At 37.3% G+C, this 22,435-nt stretch overlaps 1 protein-coding gene and 1 long non-coding RNA gene across 3 annotated transcripts in view; one reads left to right on the top strand and one right to left on the bottom strand.

The window, feature by feature from the left end:
• Positions 1 to 22,435, bottom strand: part of UNC13C (unc-13 homolog C) — a 169,243-nt gene that overhangs the window by 7,900 nt on the left and 138,908 nt on the right. For both annotated transcript variants that reach the window (XM_077185387.1, XM_054642193.2), the window contains 7 exons: positions 21,132 to 21,209; positions 14,336 to 14,424; positions 12,003 to 12,152; positions 10,613 to 10,736; positions 8,070 to 8,126; positions 6,941 to 7,021; positions 3,262 to 3,409 (listed from right to left, as the gene is read on the bottom strand). In XM_077185387.1, the coding sequence (XP_077041502.1) occupies positions 3,262 to 3,409; positions 6,941 to 7,021; positions 8,070 to 8,126; positions 10,613 to 10,736; positions 12,003 to 12,152; positions 14,336 to 14,424; positions 21,132 to 21,209 (727 nt within the window). The remainder of the gene's footprint in view (positions 1 to 3,261; positions 3,410 to 6,940; positions 7,022 to 8,069; positions 8,127 to 10,612; positions 10,737 to 12,002; positions 12,153 to 14,335; positions 14,425 to 21,131; positions 21,210 to 22,435) is intronic.
• On the top strand, positions 95 to 22,435 carry LOC143695148 (uncharacterized). Its single transcript, XR_013184103.1, has 4 exons — positions 95 to 181; positions 694 to 743; positions 11,709 to 11,824; positions 22,330 to 22,435. It is a non-coding gene; the product is annotated as an uncharacterized LOC143695148 (long non-coding RNA).

Raw genomic sequence — 22,435 nt, 5'->3', positions numbered from 1 at the left:
AAGAAAAGGATGGAGTTACTTTTAGAGATAAGCATATTTACCTAATGAAAGTGAGTATTATATTTTCTTGTTTTCTGGTATGTCTTCCCTTTTCAGCTTTCAATTCTCTGGCATAAGAATGAAGAAATCTGAATCAGACCAGCTGAAGCAAAGCCTTTTCTGCAGCCTTATAAAAACATGGGTAGGGTTTGCAATATGAGCTCTGTGTTGTGAGATGAGTATTGATTTTTCTTCTTAAGTGATACAAACTACTTTAAGTCAAGATAAAAAATATAGTGCAGAATCCTGCCATTATGTATTTATTATTCTATAACAACATTCATGAACTGGAGCTGCTGTAAATTTGTAAGAAAAAATATTTCCCTATGTCCAATAAATAACCATTTGACATGCAAGAGTGGTGTTTACTTTGGAGAAATTAGTGTCAATAAATGAGAGCTAATTCAGGAAACTCTATTTGAGACTGTCTTTTTATGTAGTTTGCTAAAATTAAAATAATATTTGTTCAAATGTTATTAGTGTTAATGCTAAACAAGTGTAAATAGTCACAGCACTGGCTATAGTTTATGAAATTACTGAAGATTCAAGGCATTTGCTAAACTAAACCATAGCCATTTAATTTTGATATGCCTTAAGTAGTTTAAAAGGGGAAGGTACAACTTAAAAAGGTGACTGCTTCTCTCCTTTTTTCAGGAGTGACTTAAGAGAAGTTTCACCAGTACTGGTCTCAGCACAGACTAAGGGTAAGTCAAGTGTACCATGGAGTGGGAAAGTTCATGCAATAGGCCAGCAGAAGTATAGTGAGAGTTTATCCTTTGGCTTTTAGAGTGCTGTCTTGATTGGGAAAATGTGGTTGAATTTAGCTCAAGTTAAAATTATCTTGTCCTGCTTGACCTGAAACAAGAGCTCTTGTCAATGTACAAAATATATGGTCTTTTCAGAAGTCTTGGAGTGTTCCTTGAAATTCTGGCCTGGCAGAATTCACAGCCTGTCTTCAGCTGTGAACCAACCATGGGGTTTCAGCCCTACAGCACTGAACCCCCAGGTTCCTGCAACTGAGCTGGATTTTGCAGGTCAGGCTTGTAAAAGCTGTGCTGCTGTTTTACAACTGATTCATGCTTGGCTCAAGTGCACAAAGAATGGTTTGGTTACAAAAGATTTTGAAAGCAACCCATATAATAATCTGAATGTATGCAAGAATGTTATCCTGTAGCTGAATTTAGAGGAAAAACCCCACCTTTTTACAGCATGAACTAATGTTTACTATTATTATTATTAATGTACAAATAAAGTGACAATTAAGTCCAGAGTAAATAAAATCAATCTGAGATCTGGACCTTGAGTCTGATGGTGCACTGATGGCACACTATTCTCATCTGGCTGTGTTTTATGTGCTCTTTGCTAAGGTATCAGTGACCAGCTAGTGTGTTAAATACTGGTCACTCAGGCTTTGGAATGCAGTTCTCCTCACTAAACTGCCTTCAGGTTTTGCAAAATCCTTTAGGTCAGTATCCATGTCCTTTTTAGAGACTCCAGCAGTGACCTGCTCCATGGAATGGTTCCTGGCAGAGGCAGCACTCGGGTATGATTGAATAAGAAAACTGATCCAGATGAATGTGCTTACAACAGGCATTGCAGAATCAGCTGAATCCTTTCTGGGTAATATTAAATGTGAAGTTCAGATAGGTGGAACTAAATTTCATTACCAGTTTATAAATCATTCTATGTGTTATTATAAAAAGTTTTCCAATCAAACAATACTGATAATTTATTTGCAAAAGAAAATGCTGCTCTGCATGTTTAACATTTGTGGGTTGGGAATAAAACAGGACAAGTGCCCTTAACTCCCCCCTTCTCATGCCAATCAGACAAATTTTTGCTCTTCAGTTTCTTAGAGTAGCTGCAGCTTAGTCATGGTGAGTGAGAAACTATCTTAACCTGGGGGTAAAAGTAAGCCTGGCTGTTGTCTGATTCTTGTAGTCATTACAGGAAAAACAAGCATCCAATTCTATCTACAGTCATAGTTATTATACAATAGTTACTTTCTTTACATTTACAAAATTCTTCTTTCCGTTGCTTTGAGCTTAAAAGTATATCCAACTGTCTATTGATTATGGATTGGCAATGTGGAAAAGATAGGCCAAATATCTAATTATATTCCACAGAAGATTTCTCATTTGCAATCAGAGTAATTTTAACTAAAAGCTAATAATGCAGTTATAGCTGTGAGGCTGGAAATCATAATAGATGATGATTTAGTTATTTTAAATGAGGCATTAAAGGATAATGAAAAGTTTTGAGTCACTTTTCCTTAAGTTTCATTCCCAGAGGCTACATTTCTAACAATACTGGTGTGCAAATATAGGCATAGTAATGTGTGCACAGAAATGAGCACAGACCTCAGGCTGAAATCATGATGAAAATAAGAAAATGCAATTTTGTCGCTCAGGATTTATAAAGGATCACTTATGGCTACAACTTAACTATTTTTTTCCTCCTGAAGCTACAATGAAAGTATGTGTTAATTTTCTGCTTGGATCCATATTGCTAATTTTTTCTTTGAGAGGGGGGAAAAATGACTCTACTGCCTACATGTAAGAGTTTTATAGCTATTTTTCCATTTTTAATATATGAGTTACTAAGAGAGATCTCAGTTTTAATATGGAAATAGCTTAGGAAATCATTCCTCAGAAATTATCTTGGGACAAGCTGCAAAACTCATGTTTCATGCTTTTTATACTGTGAGTAACATATTGTACTTCAGAAGTAAAAGCAATTTATTTCCAAAAACTTTCTGATTCTTATGAGCTGGAGCAGGGTAATTCATTATATCAGTAAATTGTATTCCTTCCCAAAGACATGAAGTGGCAGGCAAATCATTTTTTACAAACGCTCATTACATTCAGAAGAAATCTAGTAAAGATTACTATGATGCAAAGTTCTGCAGTTTTCAGAATGAAGAAAACATTCAGCTTGGAATATGATGTGTGCAGTGCTCCTAGAAATAACCCTGGTGCTCAGTGTGCCCCCAGAGCTCAGGGATTGTTCTCCCTGTGCAGTCACAAGCCCCCAAAGGAACTGCCCTCAGGTAAGCTCCAACAACAGCATTAGAGAAGGGATAACATCAATAACATCACTTGGGCAAATTTCTGTCAATAAACTCTAAAATACCACAGGAGGTAGGGAATGTAATCTGCAATCAACAATTTAGAACATTTAAAATATAATAGGATGCATTTGTGTCCCTTGCAGATGACTTACTCTGAGAAGTTTGTGTGGCTATAAACTTCTTTATCAGGGCGTCAGTAGTCTGCGTGTAAAGGCTGAGAGCGTATTTGAGGGACTGCAGGTCTGGGCTCTTCTCCAGGAAATTCTTTTTCAGCCCACTTCCTCCAGCATGGAAGTATTGCTAAAATGAAAACCAAATATGGTTGTTCACAGGGGAAAAAAAAGGCCTCAGTTACAGACATACAACTTTAAGTAAAATGAATGTTTGGAAGTAGCAACAGGCATTTCTACTTTTATTATAGCATTTGAGATAACTGTCATAATCTCTAGTACAAAGCTTCTTTCCAAGGGTAAAAAAATTAAGCATAAAGGGAAGAAATACAAAATTTTGATTTTGGTCTTGATAATCTGAAGTATTAATTTGCCAAAACTGGAAAATATTTGAAGCATTCTTTTACCTTGCGGAGAGTGGAATGAGTTTTTTTAATTCTTTATCTAAAAACCCAAAACATCACAAACCCCTCTCAAATGAAGGCATGGTTTACAAGCCAGTGCTTGTAAAATATAAAGGATATATTACTTTTTAGGGAAAAGGGCAATTTGTAAAACATTTCAGGGAGAATACTCCAGAGTGTGAAGTTTTAGAGTAGCAGTGTGAGAAGAGGACTTCTGGTTCTACGGGCACGGCTAGATTTGGAATAACAAATATGCTTATGACTTTGATGCCATGCTGACTATGTAAACTATATATATATATAAACTACATATATAAATGTTATTATATCGTTTTCAATCCCAAAGCTGAGTTCAGAAAAATTAGGGGACAGATTCTTCCCTTTTTCCTCCCACAAGGATGAATTTTTCCTAAAGTTTTGTACAGGACAATGTTTGATGAATTAATACATGCTAGCCACAATGAAAAGATAAATGTGCTTCATACCTTTTCAAACACCTTGCAAAGCATTTTGCAACCTCCATTACAGTTCTAGGTCTCAAGATCAATAAAGCTCCCATTAATGGCTAATTAGTAAAAATAAACAGTGTTTTTCAGGAACAGAATGACTACTTGATGAGATGCAATATTGGTCCACTCTGTACAGGGAATCTTGGGGACTGTAAGCAGAATTTACTCTCCCTGCCTTTTTGCAGTGTTGCCAAAGGAATGAATGCAATATCTACATTCCAGTTCACATATACACATCTCCACTAGATGCTGTATCCCAGCTTATCTGGACAGCTGGGATGCAGACCTACAGACCTAGAGTCCACATATGCCCTTTGCATTTAGTGCACACATTTCACCTTCTAGTTCTCAAGATTCTGCAGGAGATGAAACATAAATGTTTCATAACAGTTATTATTTACATTTATGTATTGCTGCCTACTGACTGTTGAAGGGGAAAAAAATATCTGTGGAGCAAAACAGGGGATTTGAAGTCATCAGGCTGCAATATTTTATATTTTTTAATACGATGTGGACAGTTAGTGTCAGTTTAAAAGGTTCTGAATAAATCTTTCTTTCCAAGCAAATTATTTCATACAATATGTTCCAAAAAAACCTCTCATCTTGATTGCTCAAGAGTTTTGTCATGATTTCACTAAGAATCATATTCAATTTATAAGCGAGTGTTAAAATCTGTTAGTGTTTCCTGCTATTGTGACAATTACTGTGATTTTTTGAAGCTGTTTCTCCCAGTAAAATATTATCTGCAGCAGCAGCTACACATGGCTGAAAGCTCCATGAAAGCTTATAGTCATATAAAGAAACAGACACCTGACCCTTGTTTTCCTGAGTTTTTAACTATTTTTTTTTGTTTTTCCCATAAATGGTAAATTTTGCAAGCAAAGCAGCAATGTTGAACCTATCATTACTGTATAGAACTGAATATAGAAAGATAATGAGTAAACAGGGTTTTACAGATTCAGATGGATCAGTTGTTGCCCTGTTCCTTAGAGATGGAAAACTTAAAATAATTCCCCTGCTACTCTTGCTCCTTTCTGTAGGTTTGTAGGTGGCACAAGAGGTTCCAGTCACACTGACAAATGAAAGGGGCAGGTGTCAAGTGCTGGAGCCATTGCAGTCTCAGCCCAAAGCTGCCAAATGCCACAAAAGCCCCTTTGGTGCTGCTTTCTCTCTGTAGAGGGTCTCTGGGTGTACCGAGAACTGGGACAGTATCATCAATGGACATATTGTCTCTGGGCTGACATAATGAGGTAGCAGAGAACTCAGTCTGAGATAACTGAGGCCACTTCTCCTAACTGTAAATTGCAAATTAAGCTGAAAAGTATTAAATAGTTATATAAATTGCTATGGTTCTTTTTACATAATACAAAGATTGATGATATGCTATATATATTCAAGATTAAAAAATATTACTTTAATTTATATTTGTCAAAGGATTAATAACACCATCCACTATTAAATTACGATTGATTCTCAGTGAATTAAATGAAAGGAAAAATGAAAAAGACTGTAAGTGGAGATACTCCTCCCTGCAAAACCCTTCCTTACCATAATCAGCTACCCAGTTTCTGAACACACACCACAAGCCATTTTCACCATTCTCCTATTCTTAACTGGGCAGCCATGATTTTTGCTTGTAAATAAGCTGTATTTACTAAGCATTACCAAAAAAGTCTGTATTTTGATCATTAAACCTATCAACTACATTCCTAAATAAACTTAGCAGTCTTTTTTCTTGAGTTAACTCATAAGGTTTGCCTTTTTTAACATTCTACCAGTATAAACCCAATTTCTACATGATCAGGGTTATTTGTTAAGTATTTTGGAAATGATTTTGCCATAGCAGCTTGTAAATACAGCAGGCATTTATAATGCACACCGTCATTGCCTTACAATTTGAAAAGGGTTTCTCAGGAGCTTTCTTTAGCTCACTTAATGAATGCTATGAATTAACTCTTATAACTTAGCACACAAATATAAGGATGCTGAATTAACAAAGGGATTCTCCCTATTTAATGTTTTCCCTCCAAAACTAGACTTTTTTAGCAAAATGGTCAACACCTATCTCTCCATCTGTAAGAGTTTAAGCACTGGAAATTTAGGCAAGGTTAGACTTTACATTTTCCCCAGCTTTTATGTGTTTGGAAAATGATTAGATTCACATACTTTACTTCATGCAGCTTACTTTGGGAGCATACTTCAATTTTTTCCATTTTTCAATTTGTTCAATTTGCTTCCAAAACATTACTAATTCCCAATTATTTTTATTTCTGCAAGAAATGTCAAATTACATTTGTAATTAATTGTCTCTACTACAAATACAAAAAATGGCAATTGGGAGCTCTCTCTGTTACTTTTTGCTTGCCTTAGAGACTGTTTTACTGCAAAACACTTGATCATAAGTATTTCCTCTTACTTATATCTTCAATTTTATACTTCAATAGCTGCCTTCTTACCTTCCTGATGTGCTGTCCCTTCCCAGCAGACAAGAAAATATGCTGTTATTCTAGAAACTGATTGCTTTAAAGTTATTTACACCAACTAATGATCCAGGCCAACGTGAAAAAGACTGATAAGCAAATGAAATAATACATTAATTAATAATATAATAAATATTCCTAATGATTTCTTTTGACTTCAGAAACCAACTCCATGAAGACTGTATGAAAGTCTCCAGTCTTTTATCTAAAAACCAATCAGTGATTGTTGGGCATTGCAGCACAGAGTAGGAAAGACCTGAAGCTGTACCTTGATGGTAACGAGGGCCACGTCCATTATTGCACACTGCCTCAGGCTCAGGCTTTTGGCTTCCTCGCGGATCACGTGGTCCTGCACGCGAGACAAGAGTGCACTTGGTTTTAGAGAGACAATATTGTGAGTATCTGCTCTTTGCAAAACAAACAAACATCCACCAAATGCCCCCCAAGGACTGTGATTAACAGGGATTAATTCAGAATCCTTTCACAACAAATTATAACCTAGAGCAATTGGGTTGTTTCCTGAAATCATAGACTGCAGAGAACCAGATTCACTGGTTAATACTGAGCATTACTTCCTTTACTAGGATGCATTATTTCTCTGTTTTGAGGGATGGGGAAAAGGTTAAAATTTAACTTAAAAAATTATATTAGATGATATAGAAGTAACTAATTTTAATACTAAACCTGACTGTTTAACAGATGTTTGTTAATGCCCTATGTTTAAAAAAAGAGGGGTTCCTATTAGAACATGTTAGACATAGAGTGACTACACTCCTGTTAAATCTTTGTCTAAATAAGCAGTCAGTGATTTCCTTAGGTAATATTTTAACTCGTCTAGCAAACTGAACAATCATTCATAGAGGCTCCAAATACCACATTTCTGCACAAATCTGAAATCCTAATTGCAGAATTGACTGGCAAACAACTGACATCACTATCAAACATCTCTGCTGTCCATCAAGTGGACTCCAGCCCTGAGGTGCTGAAGACTTTACTGCAGACATACATACTATGTTTCAATGTACATAAATAGTCCACAGAAAGAAAATTGCTGGTATTCTCACCTTAAGGGCTTTTCCAGAAGCAAAGTTTTGTGGCTTTTTTTGGGTTTTTTTTTTTTGATGTGTAATGCTTGTAAGGCCTGGTTGTGCAATATGGGAATGATGGCTTCTTGACCCATGTAGTGATCACTTACCATAAAAGCATAGAGTCTTCTATTCATAATTTGGTTTTGATGACACTGTGAAATAATTATTCACCTCTGAGTAGTTACTGTCATATTCAATCTTATACTACATAAGAAGAAGAAGGAGCATGAGGTTTGGCCTCACAGTCATTAATATTTCCTCCTTTTTTTGTTAGTGCAAGCCAGTCACAGCTTCATCTGGCTCCATTACCTTGAGTTTTGACAGTTGTCCAAGGTCTTTGGCTGCACTGAATATCATCTGGGGCCCCTGTAATCACATTGAAAATTAAGGAAACAGGCTCACGACAGCATGTTTGCTTTTTATGTCAACACAATCTTATTTTCTGCTAGGACACTGGCCAAAGTCATCATTTTGCAAAGCTAAATAAAAGTTTCAGTTGCACAGGAGACACATTTTCATTCAGTTCATAAGGCCAAGTGCTTGAATGCCTGCAGCAAGATTCCCTCCAGTATTCTATAGCTGATACAAATATTGCACTTTCTGCTGAGAGTGGTTTTGTGTTCTCCTTTCTGCTGTCTCATTTTGTGTTTAATACTGAAGGCTAAGGTTGTGATTGTTCTCAGTGTGTGTCAGTGAGATGTTTGTCCATAACTGTAGCTCTCAGGTGCTGTGCTAACATGAACAATCATGCTGGGAAGTGAGCAGCCCTGAAGAACCTGCAAAAGCCTGTGTAGGGGGAATCCTCAGCTGAGTAAAGCACAGCACAATGGTGTACTGTGAGCCAGAGCCCTTTTTTAAAGAAAAGATATTGAAATGTTATGAAGTTAAAGCAATATTTTACAATAGCCAAATCCTGGCATAACACCAAAGGCCAATGCCTACACATTTGTCTCAAACAGAATCCTACTGTAATTCCATGCTCATATCCTTTATCACAATTACTCCAAGCAACATAACTATCAGTGCAGTTACATGGAAGCTCAGGAAGACATAGTTCTGATTATGTGGATTTCATGAAAAAGGTTCATCCAACTTACACTGGACTAATTTTTCATTAGACTTTCTATTCCAAAAAGCTTCATTTTCCAGAAATAATTTTACTTCCTATATGCTTCAATTGAAGAAAATGTAATACAGAACTACAGTTTAAATCTTTATTATTTTTAGTAGCGAGAAGAGTAAGCAAAATGTGTATATATTTTTTTCACATGTATATATATATATATGAAAAAATAAACCCCATTTCTGAATGCTTGTGACTCTCAACCTCAAACAGAAAGAAATATTCAGGGCAAGGAAATCTCTCACAGTATCCTACTTTTCAGTGATTTTCTGTAATTATGTGTTCAATAGTAAACAAAAGCATCAAAATAAATGGAATAGTTCACAATGCCTACTAGAAACACTCTATATAGAGGGTACCACTAAGGAAACTCCCCTCTGAATGTATTGTCCTGTGAATAATTGATCCTGCATAAAGCTAATAAATGCTCCTAACACATGGCAGAAAATGAAGCTACCCAACTGAAATGCTGCCTATGTATTGACAGATAATATTTGCACCAAAAAATTTGAAAAGCAAATTAAAGATCTCATAAATGTAAATTTGAAACTTATTGAAAGAGAGGTTGTTTTTAATTATGCATAGTTAACAAATACAGTATATATGAACAAATTCAGTGACTGGAGTCCTGGCCATGATCAACTCTACTCTAGAATTTTTAATAGTTCAGGTAATTTTATTTTTATTTCTACAGCATTTATATATTTTCTATTAAAGCTTTTCCTGCCTGTCCAGCAATATTCTGTCATGCATCTTCAATATATTATAATAAGATTTAATGATATGCCTTTAACTTATGGACCCTGACCAACAGCTTTTTAGCAGCTGTATTGGTACCATAGGATGTGCAACAGCGAAGTTGCCAAAGGCACACTGTGGCAACATCACAATTAACTTGTAATAAGATGGTCAATTTATTTTAAACAAGATTGAATAAAAGAAGAATTAACAGTTATGTTACCCAATCTCTCAAAAAAAAAGCAATTATGAAAAGGCCTCCAAGCCAGGCTCTCTTTGGTGATCCTCTGACAGGAGGATTTCACTGTTTCCCTCGGCTCAGCCACCAGGGTTCACATCAGGCCATGCCCCACAAGAGGCTCCTGTGCAGCACCACTTTCTTTAAGGACAGCTCCCTTCCCTCTTCTCAGCAGGCTGGAAATGCAGCTCTGCCCAAAGAGGACCTCCTGTCAAGGCTGCTATTAAAATCCCCCAAATCTTTAGTGCTAAATTTGGCTGAAGCTTCCTGATGTTAATTAAGTGCTGCCTCAAGATGAGGAATGGCACAGCAGGCAGGGCTGGAGGATGGGATGGGCATCCCTGGCTTTCTCAAACCTACAAAAATGGAAGTGATTGAATTTCTGATGTGACTAGGAAGGGCAAGGAACACTCTCACGTTCCTGTGCACAGTGAAGCCGAGAGAAAAATCAGATTTAAATGAAACCCCTTGTATGGGAGCACATGACCGCATTCTTTCACGTGCCTGCATTCACAGAAAATGCTCTGATTTGGGGCAGGCAGTAGATGAAGGAGTGAAGTCTTCCTCACCAGGTAAGAGCAAGTTGGCTGCATGACTCTGAGACACCAGAGAGCGACACTGCCTGCAATGCAGGTGTTAGTCCCTGTGGTCAGGGTACAGAGCAGGACAGTGCCAGACCCCTTGGCAACACCTGCTCAGGCACATCATTGTTACAGTCCTTTGTACAACTGAGAATGGCTCTGGAACACTTACGGTTTGGTCTGTCAGCGGTGGAAGCACAATCTGTTTTTCTATTTTGTTTAAGACTAACTTCCAGAGCTCTTTCAAAACCCGTTTCAGAACTGTCTTCTCACAGATTTTTGCAGAGACGCTTAAACTGGAATAAAACAAAACCACAAACCAGTCACCAAAACCAGCATTATGGCTTCAGAGGTGTTCTATCATGCTCAGATTAATAGCCATTAAGGTTTATCTTTTCTCTAGTAATAAAAATTTCTTAGTAGCTAAATTATTTTGCTATATTATCAGTAAATATTTTTGGCAAAAAGACTTGCAGATTACAAACTTATATAAATCTCCTCTATCTAATTTAATGCATAGTATATCACTGATGCATATTTATTGAAAATGCAAAATCATGATGAGTTAAAAGTTTGATGGATGATACAATTTAGCACTCCCACACCCCTAAATTAAAGTTTTAGTATATAATTTGTTTATGTCTTAAAAATAAGAGCAACTGTCTCTTGCTTTGTATTTCTACTGGGATGTAGAACTGGTTGCTGACAGCTAATGCAAATTTGCAGCTACTGTTTGGAAGCATTTATTTCTATATGCTGACATGTCTGAGCAATCTTGCTATCTATTACTTACAGTAAAATTAAATTTTTAGGGCACCTTTTCCATCTTTACTTTGAAAATTTCTGGCTGGGAAAAACCTGCCTAAGGAGCCAGAGGGCTGTGTAACTTGTGACTGTACAGGGTCAGTGCCAGGCTGCTTGTCCTCACAGCTGCTTCCATCAAAAGGCCACTGCTGTTTGACAAGCACCAAGGACACCCATGTGCTTACAGATGTGCCTGTGCTGCACATGGCCTTTCAGAATGTGTCACTGCTGAATGATGATAGCATAAGTTATGCTTACTTACAGAAGCCAGAATGAGTTTGCAGGATCCTCTAAAAACTTAGCATTTTACCAAATGAAAAAAAAAAAATCAAGTTGCTGTTTAGATGATGCTGGTTTTTGGTGACACAGAAGTGCATATCAATAAGCAGTGGGACATTGGGTACAAGCCTAAAACAAATGCCAGACAATTCAGTGTAGGAATTACTTTTGTTCTTTTTTTTCAGCACAGTCTTCATAACAGCCTGCGGAGGAGAGACCATGCACCGGCTCATTTTCAATGACTCAAAACATGACAAGACATGGAAAGACAAGCCTGGAGCTTATGTAAAAATTGCTCAGTGTAAGTAAACAGGTTAGGCATGGGATTCTGCACACAGTGAATACTAGAAATATTAAAAATACTACAGAGTGCTTCCAGGTATCTGTGAAGTGGTTCCAGCTTTCAGAGTAAAACCAAGTGTGCCTGACTGCAGCATCCAGTTCCCGGCCTGGCACCCAATCCAGTCTGCCACACTCACGTTGTGTCCAGGGAATCCATGAGAGGCCGAAGCACAATCTCAGCATCAATGGCTGCACTGTTCTTATTGGCTGCTGCATTCCCATTTCCTCTCATTTGATTCAGTTCATTGCTCATTTGTCTTACACAATCTTCAATAACAAATTGGAAACTACAGGATGAGAAAAAAAAAGGAGAATGAAAGAATTCTGGGAGAGAAAACAATAATGATGATTTTGCATCAGGTTTCTCAACAAGACTTAAGTATTTTCTGCAATGATGCAATGTTCAAAATTGAAGATACTGTGGTGTTACTGTCTGAAAATAAGTTCTATTGAGGATCATAGCTCATATAAATAATTCATGCCATGTTTTGATCTTTTCCTTGCCTTCAACTCTGCCACAATTTTCATAGCCTTGTAGATGTGCCAAATATTTATTTTCTGAAAGCAACAGATGTATCAGAATCTATAGGTTAGATGTGATTGCCTGCCAGCTAGGAACAACTTCTCAAGATTTTATTTTTGGTGTGAAAGGATGATACAAACAGGTGATGATAAATAATTTTTCTCTTGATGGTTAATAGCAACCAAGCTTTGATATTCTTCCTGAGGTAAAATCAAAAACTCCTACTGATTCTGCCCTATTTGACTCAATTTAACTTTTTCCAGATTTCACACAGCCTTCAGAAGGACTGTTACTTCTTTGCAACTAAACACTTGGACTGTTTAAAATATCCTTTTGCAAAAAGCCCCCTTGCTTTGAAGCACTCAGACTCTTCCTCCTGGGAGGAATCTTTTTCACTTCAAGGTGACTGTGAACACATTCTTTCTCCTCAAGTTTGTATCTGCTCAGCTTTTCTGAAAACTGTTCTGTTTCCTAACTGATCTGGTTGAGTGTCTGACAGTCTTAAAGTGCTATTGATGTGATAATCTTTGGACAACATATTGACACAAAGCAGAACAGCACTTAATCAGTCACCAGCTCAGAGGCAGGAAGAGTCTCTGCACACACAGTAATTTGGTTTATGGGTTGATTTGTGATAGATTGAAATGGTTTAGGATTAGTTTATGAACAAAAATGCAAAACAGAGGCCAAAAATATATGGGGCCTGTTAAGCTGAAAAGATAAATGGCAAAGATTAACTTGAGGAAAGTGAAAGAGAATTTACTGCAAGAGAAAAGAAACAATTGGTTGTTCAGTGACATAGCTAATTGTAAAAAGAGAACAAAAACCTCCATATGAAATCACTGGAAAAATCAGAAACTTTCCCAATGCACTTGGAAGTACACTTACCTACACACTTTAAAGCCCTAGATAAAATCAACATGACGTAGCTAGAGAAACTGCTCATGGAAATTCTTGGGACCAGTCCCTCCAACAAAAGCCAAAATAATGCATTGCCTTTCTTGACGTTAGACATCTTTCCAACATTGTTAACCTCACAGACCCAAGCAGTAAACTGACCCATGAGGAATGTTCTAGCTATCTGGAGCATATCCTGCACTGAGCTATTCTGGGTTTGCTGTTGCAGAAATCTAGTTGGCTCGTTCAGAAAGAAGCCCTGGGAAGAAATAATATTCATGCACTGTCAATGATCCGAGAAGCAGAGCCTGGGAGCAAAAGTACAGCAAGACAATACAGCAAAGTAAGCACATGGGAAAAAGCAGACTGTCCACCCAGACTGCCCATCAATGGATTAAATAAGCAACTACAGACTTTGCTTAATGAGCACCACTACAGCACTAATCCCTCTTAGATTTCTTTCTAATTTGAAGCAAAAGTAACTTGCTACTTCTTATACCACAAGCACTGCTGGCACAGCACCATACACATTCAGGACTGCAGTGTGCACTCTGATTAATGAAAGGTTTTGAGAGTAAGGCTCAGTAGACAATTTTTGAAGAGCCACAGGCAAGAAAATGACCCAAGAAAGCCATTCACAATGACCACTTGAAGCAGGCTAAACACAGGCAGACATCCCTGGTTGAAGCAGCCACTTGGAAAAAGCTGTCAGTCTCAGGAAGTAACATAAACATGGTCAGAGAGGAAAGTTTAACATAGCAACAGGCAAAATCCCCGGTGACTTTGCTTCCCAAAAAGCAGAACAAAAGCCATCAGCCTCACCTCTGTAACATGTTCATGCTCACAGATGATGTTCAGTTGTCTTTACAGCGAGGTTGCTTTTATTTGTTTCAGAGTCTAAACACATGCACACACAAATTCACACCACTCCATCAGGGCAGAAGCAAGCCATGCCTCAGGACATCCAAATAACCACCCAGACTTCATCAACCAGGGAGATTTTTGAGCAGGAATATTCCTCTAAGGTTTGCAGTAAAATGGGTTTGTTACCTTGCAGCATACGTTACACTGAGTTCATCCAATACATTGCTAAGTTTCACCTGAAGTTCTTTGAGAACAACACTAGCTTCAGGATCCAGCTGCAAAGAGATAAATAACATTATATTTTATTTATACACTAGGTTTCTGGGGTTTCAATTACAATCAATGAATTAGGAATTATGTGCAAAGATACACTGCACTATAGAAAACCAAATGTGGAAACATCTGTTGTGACACTGAATTGCTTTAGTAATAATTTTGAAATACAATTACCATTAAAAAAATAAAAAAAAAATCTTTGATTACAGCAGGGAATATTTATATTAGAAATTATAATTGTGCCATTGAAAAACGACTTTCTGTGGGAGTGTGGAAACTGTGTTGGCAGTCACAAAGGAGAGAACTACCATTATGAGGCCAGTGGTATTCAACGAGGCACACCAAGAGAAGGATGCAGGAAAAGTCAGTGCTTGTGTTAATAGTAATGCAGATGCCTTCATATTTTTATTATTTTTGTACATTTCACTGGTGTTGGTATTTTGTTTTGTGATTTGCATTGAAGTTGTTTCCATATTTCATATGTTTCCATAATGCAGTGTAAAATTAGAACAGTCAGCACTGAAAAAGATGGCTTGAAGAATATCCATGCCAATTCTACTGACAGAGGATGTGGGAAGGGACTCTACCAAATTTCAGTACTGCTGTTTCTAAAAGCCATTAGGGCAAACAAAATTCAAGCACAGAGCAACACATTCTGATACTCTGCTACAGGTTTTCTAAACATAGGGGAAAAGTTAATGCAGGAGAGAAATATATTTTTACATTTACAGGGATAAGGATACATGCATAGATATTTAATCAAAAAGGTGATTGATATTGATATTGATCAACAAACTTGTTTATTTGCTATGGATTCTTTTTGAAGTAAAAAAGAATAATTTTTTTATCTTCCTGATCTTTAGCACTCAGAAAAAATAATTACAGCCCATTCTGGGATATGATAGATGATCATCAGGATCAACAGCTGAATGTGAATTAATAGCTGATGTTCCAGGTCTTTCAGCTGCCTACATTACAGTGTTAAGGAATGATTTCCAATGATATCCCTTAATTTGTGGACTCTGTTCTGCAGTAAGGTCAGGTACAGACCTTCTTACAATTTCAAAGGACACTGCACATTTAGAATACATAATCAGGGCTGTTTCTGTTTTCTGTCTTTCAACTGCATGAGTAGTGTTTGGTGCTTATTTTTCCTCTGGTGCTTCAGAGCACTGTGGCACAGCAGGTCAGTTCTTTTAATCACACTTCAGAGAAAAGGGGAAGTTGTCGCAACACACTGGATAATTTACTTGAGACTACACAAGAATTCTACAGCAAACCAAACTGAAATAGATCCAATGATCTATGGTGTTTTAATCTTAGACCATCCTTTATCTCCTTTGAGGTTATGTGTGGGTTAAAATAATAGAAAATCTGAGATTTTCACTACAGGTTTTGACAAGAACCTGAAATAGGTGGCAAGGGGGAATTACCACACATCCTTTAGAAGATACTTGGTGTCATGCAGTTCTGTTCTAATCTTGAGAAGCTCATACTTTACTTATTACTGTAAGTACTTACTGTGACTACTTACTGATTTAGTTTTGAATTACTTTGCATTGAGAGAACTTCTGTAGCTTCTGTATATCTTAGTAGTGTCCCTGGCAGATACACTTTGACAATTCATACACTTAAATGATTGCTTTCCTTCATATGAAGAGCAGGAATTAACAAGCTAATTTTACTGCAATGTCTATACTAGTAAACAAATTAAGATTTTGCTGTCAAAGGCAAAGATTTTTCCAGGAAATAGATTTCACTAGGGAATTATACTGTCTCCTTTGGAGGGATACATACAAACCCCAAATTTAAGACCACTAGAATATAAACATTTAACAAACACTGAACATACAAGCATTCACACTGAACATGATACATGTCAAGAAAAACAAAATACCAGGCAAGCAGAAGACTCAAAATTTCTTAGCAGGTCATGCACAAACTAGAGAATCACCTTGTAACTGGGCCTATAGAGGTCGATGTAGTTACTTTCTATCAGAGGTTTTGGTGATAACCAGAAAACACAATGTATCTGCTAAATTCACCTGGAATTGAACTTAGTCCAGCCAAAACTGGACTGAATGCTAATGCCAGATTGTGGACATTACACACATTATAGAAGGGTGCATGCAACTGTTAAACATTTTAGAGGCTTTGTGCTCACAAATTGCATGAACAAGTTTGTGTGTGCACAGCTGGAGGCATCTGGCAGGCCCCCAGGCCTGTGTGCCCACATGCTCATGCCCGTGGATGAGGTGGCACGGGGAGGAGTGTGACACAAAGAGGTATGCGGGCTGCCCGGGCAGGTGTGCCACACCTGGCCATGCTGGCATCACTGACAAGATGTCAGCAAGAGTTTTAATTGCTGCTTCTCTCTAGGTACTGGAAAATATGGTGATTTGGGTGTCTCACCAGAACTAAAATGTGCACTTTTCATTTTTTTAATCATGTGCCTTCTATGTGCGAATGATTGTCCTCAGGCATCATCCAAATGTGCCAGAGCATGATCTCCTCTTTTTCCTGATATGGCAGAGCCAAGATGGAAGCATGGACGTGAGAGGCAATGCTGATCAGCATCTGAGATGATGTCATAGAGGGAGAAACAGACATGAAAATGAAGTATTTATGGTATTGGGGACTTCTCTTTTTCTCTTCAAGTCTCATTTGCTTCATAGAGTTTGGTGAAGAAGGAATGAAAACTAACAAACTTCCCTGAACATGTTTCAGGAAAATGAAAAGTTAAGGCTCTACTTGAGCCTGATTATTTTGGGAAGAAAAAACAACAAACCAACAATAAATCCCAGCTATGAGTGTCATTAGTGTACTATATCCAATTTAAGCAACAAAAGAGAAAAGACAACACATTTATCCCTTGGACAATTATATTCTGGATTCCATTTTCAGTTCCCAGCATGTGTGGAGTAACTTTAAAATACATTGGGGTAGGTTGCTCAGGTTTCAAAATTGGTTTTTTTAAAGGAGCAAGCTTATTTCATGAATAATGTGTAAATAATTCTTTTTAATAAATTCTTAATATTCTTGGCTTTTCGAAGCTCATATTTCTGTTATTTTACTATGTTCTTAAATAACAGAATTAAGTTTTACCCACAAGGGAATATACTCATTATTTTGTTGGCACATCTATTGATTATACATTATCAAAGAGATAATTAGAAATTTGACTTTTTCTGAATGCTACACAAAAACTGACAACACATTTGCTGAACAGCTGAAAAAATAAGAAATAGTTGAACATCATAGTTTCCAAATTCTGCCTGTCTAAAACTGTGAAATTTTTTATACAGACAAGCCTTGGAAAAGAGTTAAAAATCTGATGAATTTGGCTGCTTTCAATGTGTTAGATTGAGGTATTTCCTGCTGTAATTTAATGTGTGCTAGTATGGACATAATCTTGTTAACTGCAAATTTGGTGGTGTTTCTGCAGGAAACTACAGAGATGTAAATTACTTTTGCATGAGTTAAATGGAATCTCTCTAATCTGAATCCCATTTATCTGCAATTTCACAGGTCTAATTACTTAAAGTTTCCTAATGGGACCACCTGGTTACTTCTGTCCAGAAAATAGTTTTACAGATTTTCTGTATATCTGGCAAAGATACAGCAAAGGTATTTATGAGCCCCATCACTTTAGGGGTTCTTTCTGCCTCTGACAGACATCTCCCTTCCTCCACCCACAGCCTTGGGACTGTGGTGAGGTGTGAGATGTTTGGCTGCCGCTGCTCCAAATGCACTGGAAAGCACTTGGGCCTCTGAACAAGATGTAAAGGTGGGCACTTCAGAACAATTCTGCTCAAGTCTGGTCCTCTGCCACCCCAGCAAAGTCTTTAAGGCCACATATAGATTCCTACAGGAATCCTAAGCCTTACATGTAAAGTCGGAACTGAATTTACTGAAGTGGGAATATGATTTATCTACAGTTAATATAATATTGTCATACATAAACAACCTCTTTTTGCTTTACACCTTTTTTTTTGATCTTAATTACTGTAACTCATTTCTGCCATGTTCTGTCATCTGGTGTAAAGCAACACAAGCATTGGCTTCTCTTTCTCTTTTATCAGCTTCCAACTTGTCAGACATGAAAAAATATTTAGTGCAAATATATGCAATCCTTTTGGATGAAACAAACAGGAGCTAAACCAAAATTCTATGATGATGATCTGTTCCCATGTTTTTCGACTTGATTTACAAAAAAACAAACAAACAGTGGGTTGGGTGCACTTTACTACTCCTTCTATGGCAGACTGTTCTCATTGATATGATTTGTAAGTACCTTCCCTGCTTTGCTGCAGCAGAGGAGGACAGTTAATAAAGAAGCTCATCTTGTTCAAACTATTTTATTTTAATGGTGGGGGATCTGAGAAACCAGGTTTTTCCCTATTTATAGAGCTCCCTGCCTGCTATGTGCAATAAGCCTACTCTGAACAGAGGGACTGCTGCTTGATTGTGGTTATTTTGACTGCACAGTTTGAAAGACATACTGCTCACAGTGTGACACTGAGGAGATTAACAGCATTTAATTTTTCTTAGAATTAGTTTTGCTTCTACAGAAATAGGTCTCATTATTTTGCTGAAAATCATCTGACTTTTATGCCCTCCACAAGTGAAATATTAAACTATTTTTTCCCTTCAAGGAAACTGCTTACAGATTTTATTGCTGGCTTTGTTTCTTTAAGTACCAGTTCAATAAGCCAAATTGGCCATTAGCAGTTGTGCCTTTGGAATAGTGAGGGGAATAAGTATTCAAACTGGAGGACATTTTAGTGGCATCTTGATATGGGTGAAAAAAATTGAATATGAATGTGCTTTCTTCAAGAAATTGCCTTAGAAGTCTGAATGTATTTTTAAGATCTTTTCTCTTAGACTGTGAATCAGAGATGCACTTAAGACACCTAGTGAAGGGATTATAGAAAATATATCCAAATTGTCTCTGTGGGTTGCATGTCGCACCATATTTATAGGGAATTCTGCTTTGATACTGTAACAACCTTAATAATTCATCCTCATTAACATCAAAAGGAAACCAAAAAGGATGAGAAGTCATAAGAAGTTTTGAAAGAAAATTGCTATGAAAAATTCCTATTTTTTAAAATATTATTATATAAGGCATTAGGAGCAAATGAAAAACTAATATTTTCTTGCGGAAAAGGAGACATTTTAGAGATTCAAGCAAATATTCTGGTTGAAAATAATTTGACAGAAATAGATATAAAATGTGACTCAGCTTTCCTCTGCCCTTGCCATTATCCCGATTTATAGTCATTTACCTGTTTTCATGAATCATGACATTAAAAATTAAGTTTGGATCCGAGACCTAATACGAAAGTACTTTGTACAGAACATAAAAGCATGGAGGACAAGATTACTTGTAATATTCAGAGAAGGAAAAGGGTATAACAGGAACCACAAAAACAGCCACTTCTGGATGATGAATATCTCTTTTCAAAGTTTGATAGGAAATTTGCAGTGACAAGGCTGCAGAGTTTGTTTCCTGTTATCTGGAGCAGCTTCAAGGAGCTGTTCCTGGCTCAGCAGACCCTCCACCCCCTGGAGTGACTCTGTAGGTGCATCTGGAGGCTTCAGTTCCTTGTGAGGCATAGGGGACCCATTCCACCTCTGCAGGGTCCCACTGTGGATGTGGAAATAGGAAATGCTGTGTTTTCCAGTTTTCTCCATATAGTGTGGCCACATTAGATCAAAGTTTTGGGAATCTATCCAGCTACAGCCTCAGGAAGAAAAAGGATGATGTATGCATAACTTATCTTTTTAAAGCCAGCTACTTTAGGATATTCATGTTCTGAACACTGCTTCTCAAAAAGTAGACAGGATTTTTTCTATGGCTATGAAGGTATGTTAATTTCTTCATCATGTTTCAGAACAGCGAAAAACTACAGTCTGGAAGGTACTGAAGCACTGTTTATGTTCTTTTGCTGTTGGAAAGGACTTCAGGCTCTTTTAAATCTTCTGAAATGAAAAAGGGGGTAAAGCTGAGGATGTTTTGAACTGTTGAGTAACAGATCTTGGTGAAATGGTATCTTGAATACAAGCAGGCCCTCAGATATTGAAAAGTGCACTTATAATGTTGTATAGATTTTTTAAAACTCTGAAAGGGTATTGCACTATCTGCATAGTAAAACTTTTCAGTTTAGTGTCAACTGAATGCCCAAGCATAGCTCTTTTTGATTTTAGATCATAGGGAATTACACAGATGCATCAATGGAAATAAGTAGAAAATGTGGCTGTTTTTAGCCTTAGAAAATATGGTCAGGAATAATAAAAGATGCTTACTATAACAAACCTCATAAGAGAATCTCTCTCCTTCTTTCTTCTGCTCAGTGGATTGCAAGTCAAAGGCATTAGACAAAGACAATGACACATTACAGACAAAACATACCAATACATAAAAAGCAAAGTATAGTCCAATACAAACATTGAAATAAAGCTGGCACTACAGATTGCAACACAAAACACCCAGTGCTGATAAAACATTACAGATCATTAGCATGTGTCTGTGGAATAGTTATGTCATTCCAGTATTGTCAGGACAGTAAATAGGTCTTGTAGACTTTTTTAAAGCATTTTGATTTTCTTTGCAAGTAGAAGTGAAAACTTTGACTAGGTTGCAAACATGGTGCTAATGATCTCTAAGGAACTTTGAAAGAGCCAAGAAACAGATATGACTCACCTCCTTCCCTCCCATGGACTCAAACATTTTCTCAAGCTGGACTCTTAATTGCTGAATGTTGTTCATCAAGATGCAGGCCTACAGAGAGAGATCAATTGTGAGACCGTGCACAACCAATTCTTCAGCAGCCCTACATTCATGGAATTAAAGAAACATTAAGGTTGGAAAAGATTTTAAGCCCATCTTCACTGATACAGCTGGGTTTTTTAGAGGAACTTCTGTCCACTGCTGCCTCTCCTTCCCCTTTAACTGACCCTTCTCTTTGCCTGCTCAGCTTGTGACTGCCCACTAAGGGCACTGCTGCCCCACAGGGAACTGGATTCCATCTCCCAGTCAGCTGCACAGATTCCAAATCCCAGAATTTCACATCCTGAGCTATCCCAAGTAATTTCTAGTCATACCTAATACAGTTGCATCTGGTGGATTAATGCAATAGCACATCATCATCCTGTGGAGAGCAGAGACAACAATGCTCAAAGAGCTTTGGCAGTGACAACAGGCTGCAGGACAGGGGTTGCCACACTGCTTGCTAGACCCAGTCTCTGCAGAAAGCTCTGACAACACTGTAACCCAGCTAATGGCTGATGCTGAAGTACTTGAATAAATCAAGAGGCAGTTCTGTTAATAACAGAATGATATTTTAGAAGTATGCATTTTTGCATTACTTGAAAAGCTGGTGAATAAATTAGGCAATAGAACTCTGTAATCATATTATTTTAGTCTAGAAATGTTGCTGTTTAAGCTAAATTTCTGAAGGCAGAACATTGTGCAAAAGAGCCACTGTGCAAAAGACAGCAATTACTGTATTCATATAATGTTAAAAGTAAAACATTAATAAAAATAAGGAGCTAGTTACAAAAAATCCTGGAAGAATCTATTACTAGACTCTTGTGTACTTGGATGACTCTATATGCTGGTTTGTTATGGTGCAGAAGAACCAATCAGACAATATTTACCAAAAGAACTGTGGCTGGCCAAGGCCAGTGTGTTCTAGTGTGTGACTGGATTAATTTAGACACTGAGGAAATGCATTTCAATAAGACATGTATACTTTTTTTCAGACAGCAAGGTGGTGATGGAATGGTTACAGTGATTGATACTCATTTGTACCTTTCTAGTTAATAGCATGTTCCAATGTAGAGCTGAAGCATGATGGGCTCAATAACATGATTTAATTATTAATACATTACTCTCATAGGAATTTGGTGTCAGAGTCCTTCTCAACTGATGAAGAAGAAAAAAGAGATTTGGTCTAACTTCTTACTACTGAGATTATTCCTTCCCAGTGAAGCGTGCTGCTCCTC

Source organism: Agelaius phoeniceus, chromosome 13 (assembly GCF_051311805.1).
Source record: "Agelaius phoeniceus isolate bAgePho1 chromosome 13, bAgePho1.hap1, whole genome shotgun sequence".
In the NCBI taxonomy this organism is placed as follows: Eukaryota; Metazoa; Chordata; class Aves; order Passeriformes; family Icteridae; genus Agelaius; species Agelaius phoeniceus.
This window is presented reverse-complemented; position numbering and strand designations above follow the sequence as displayed.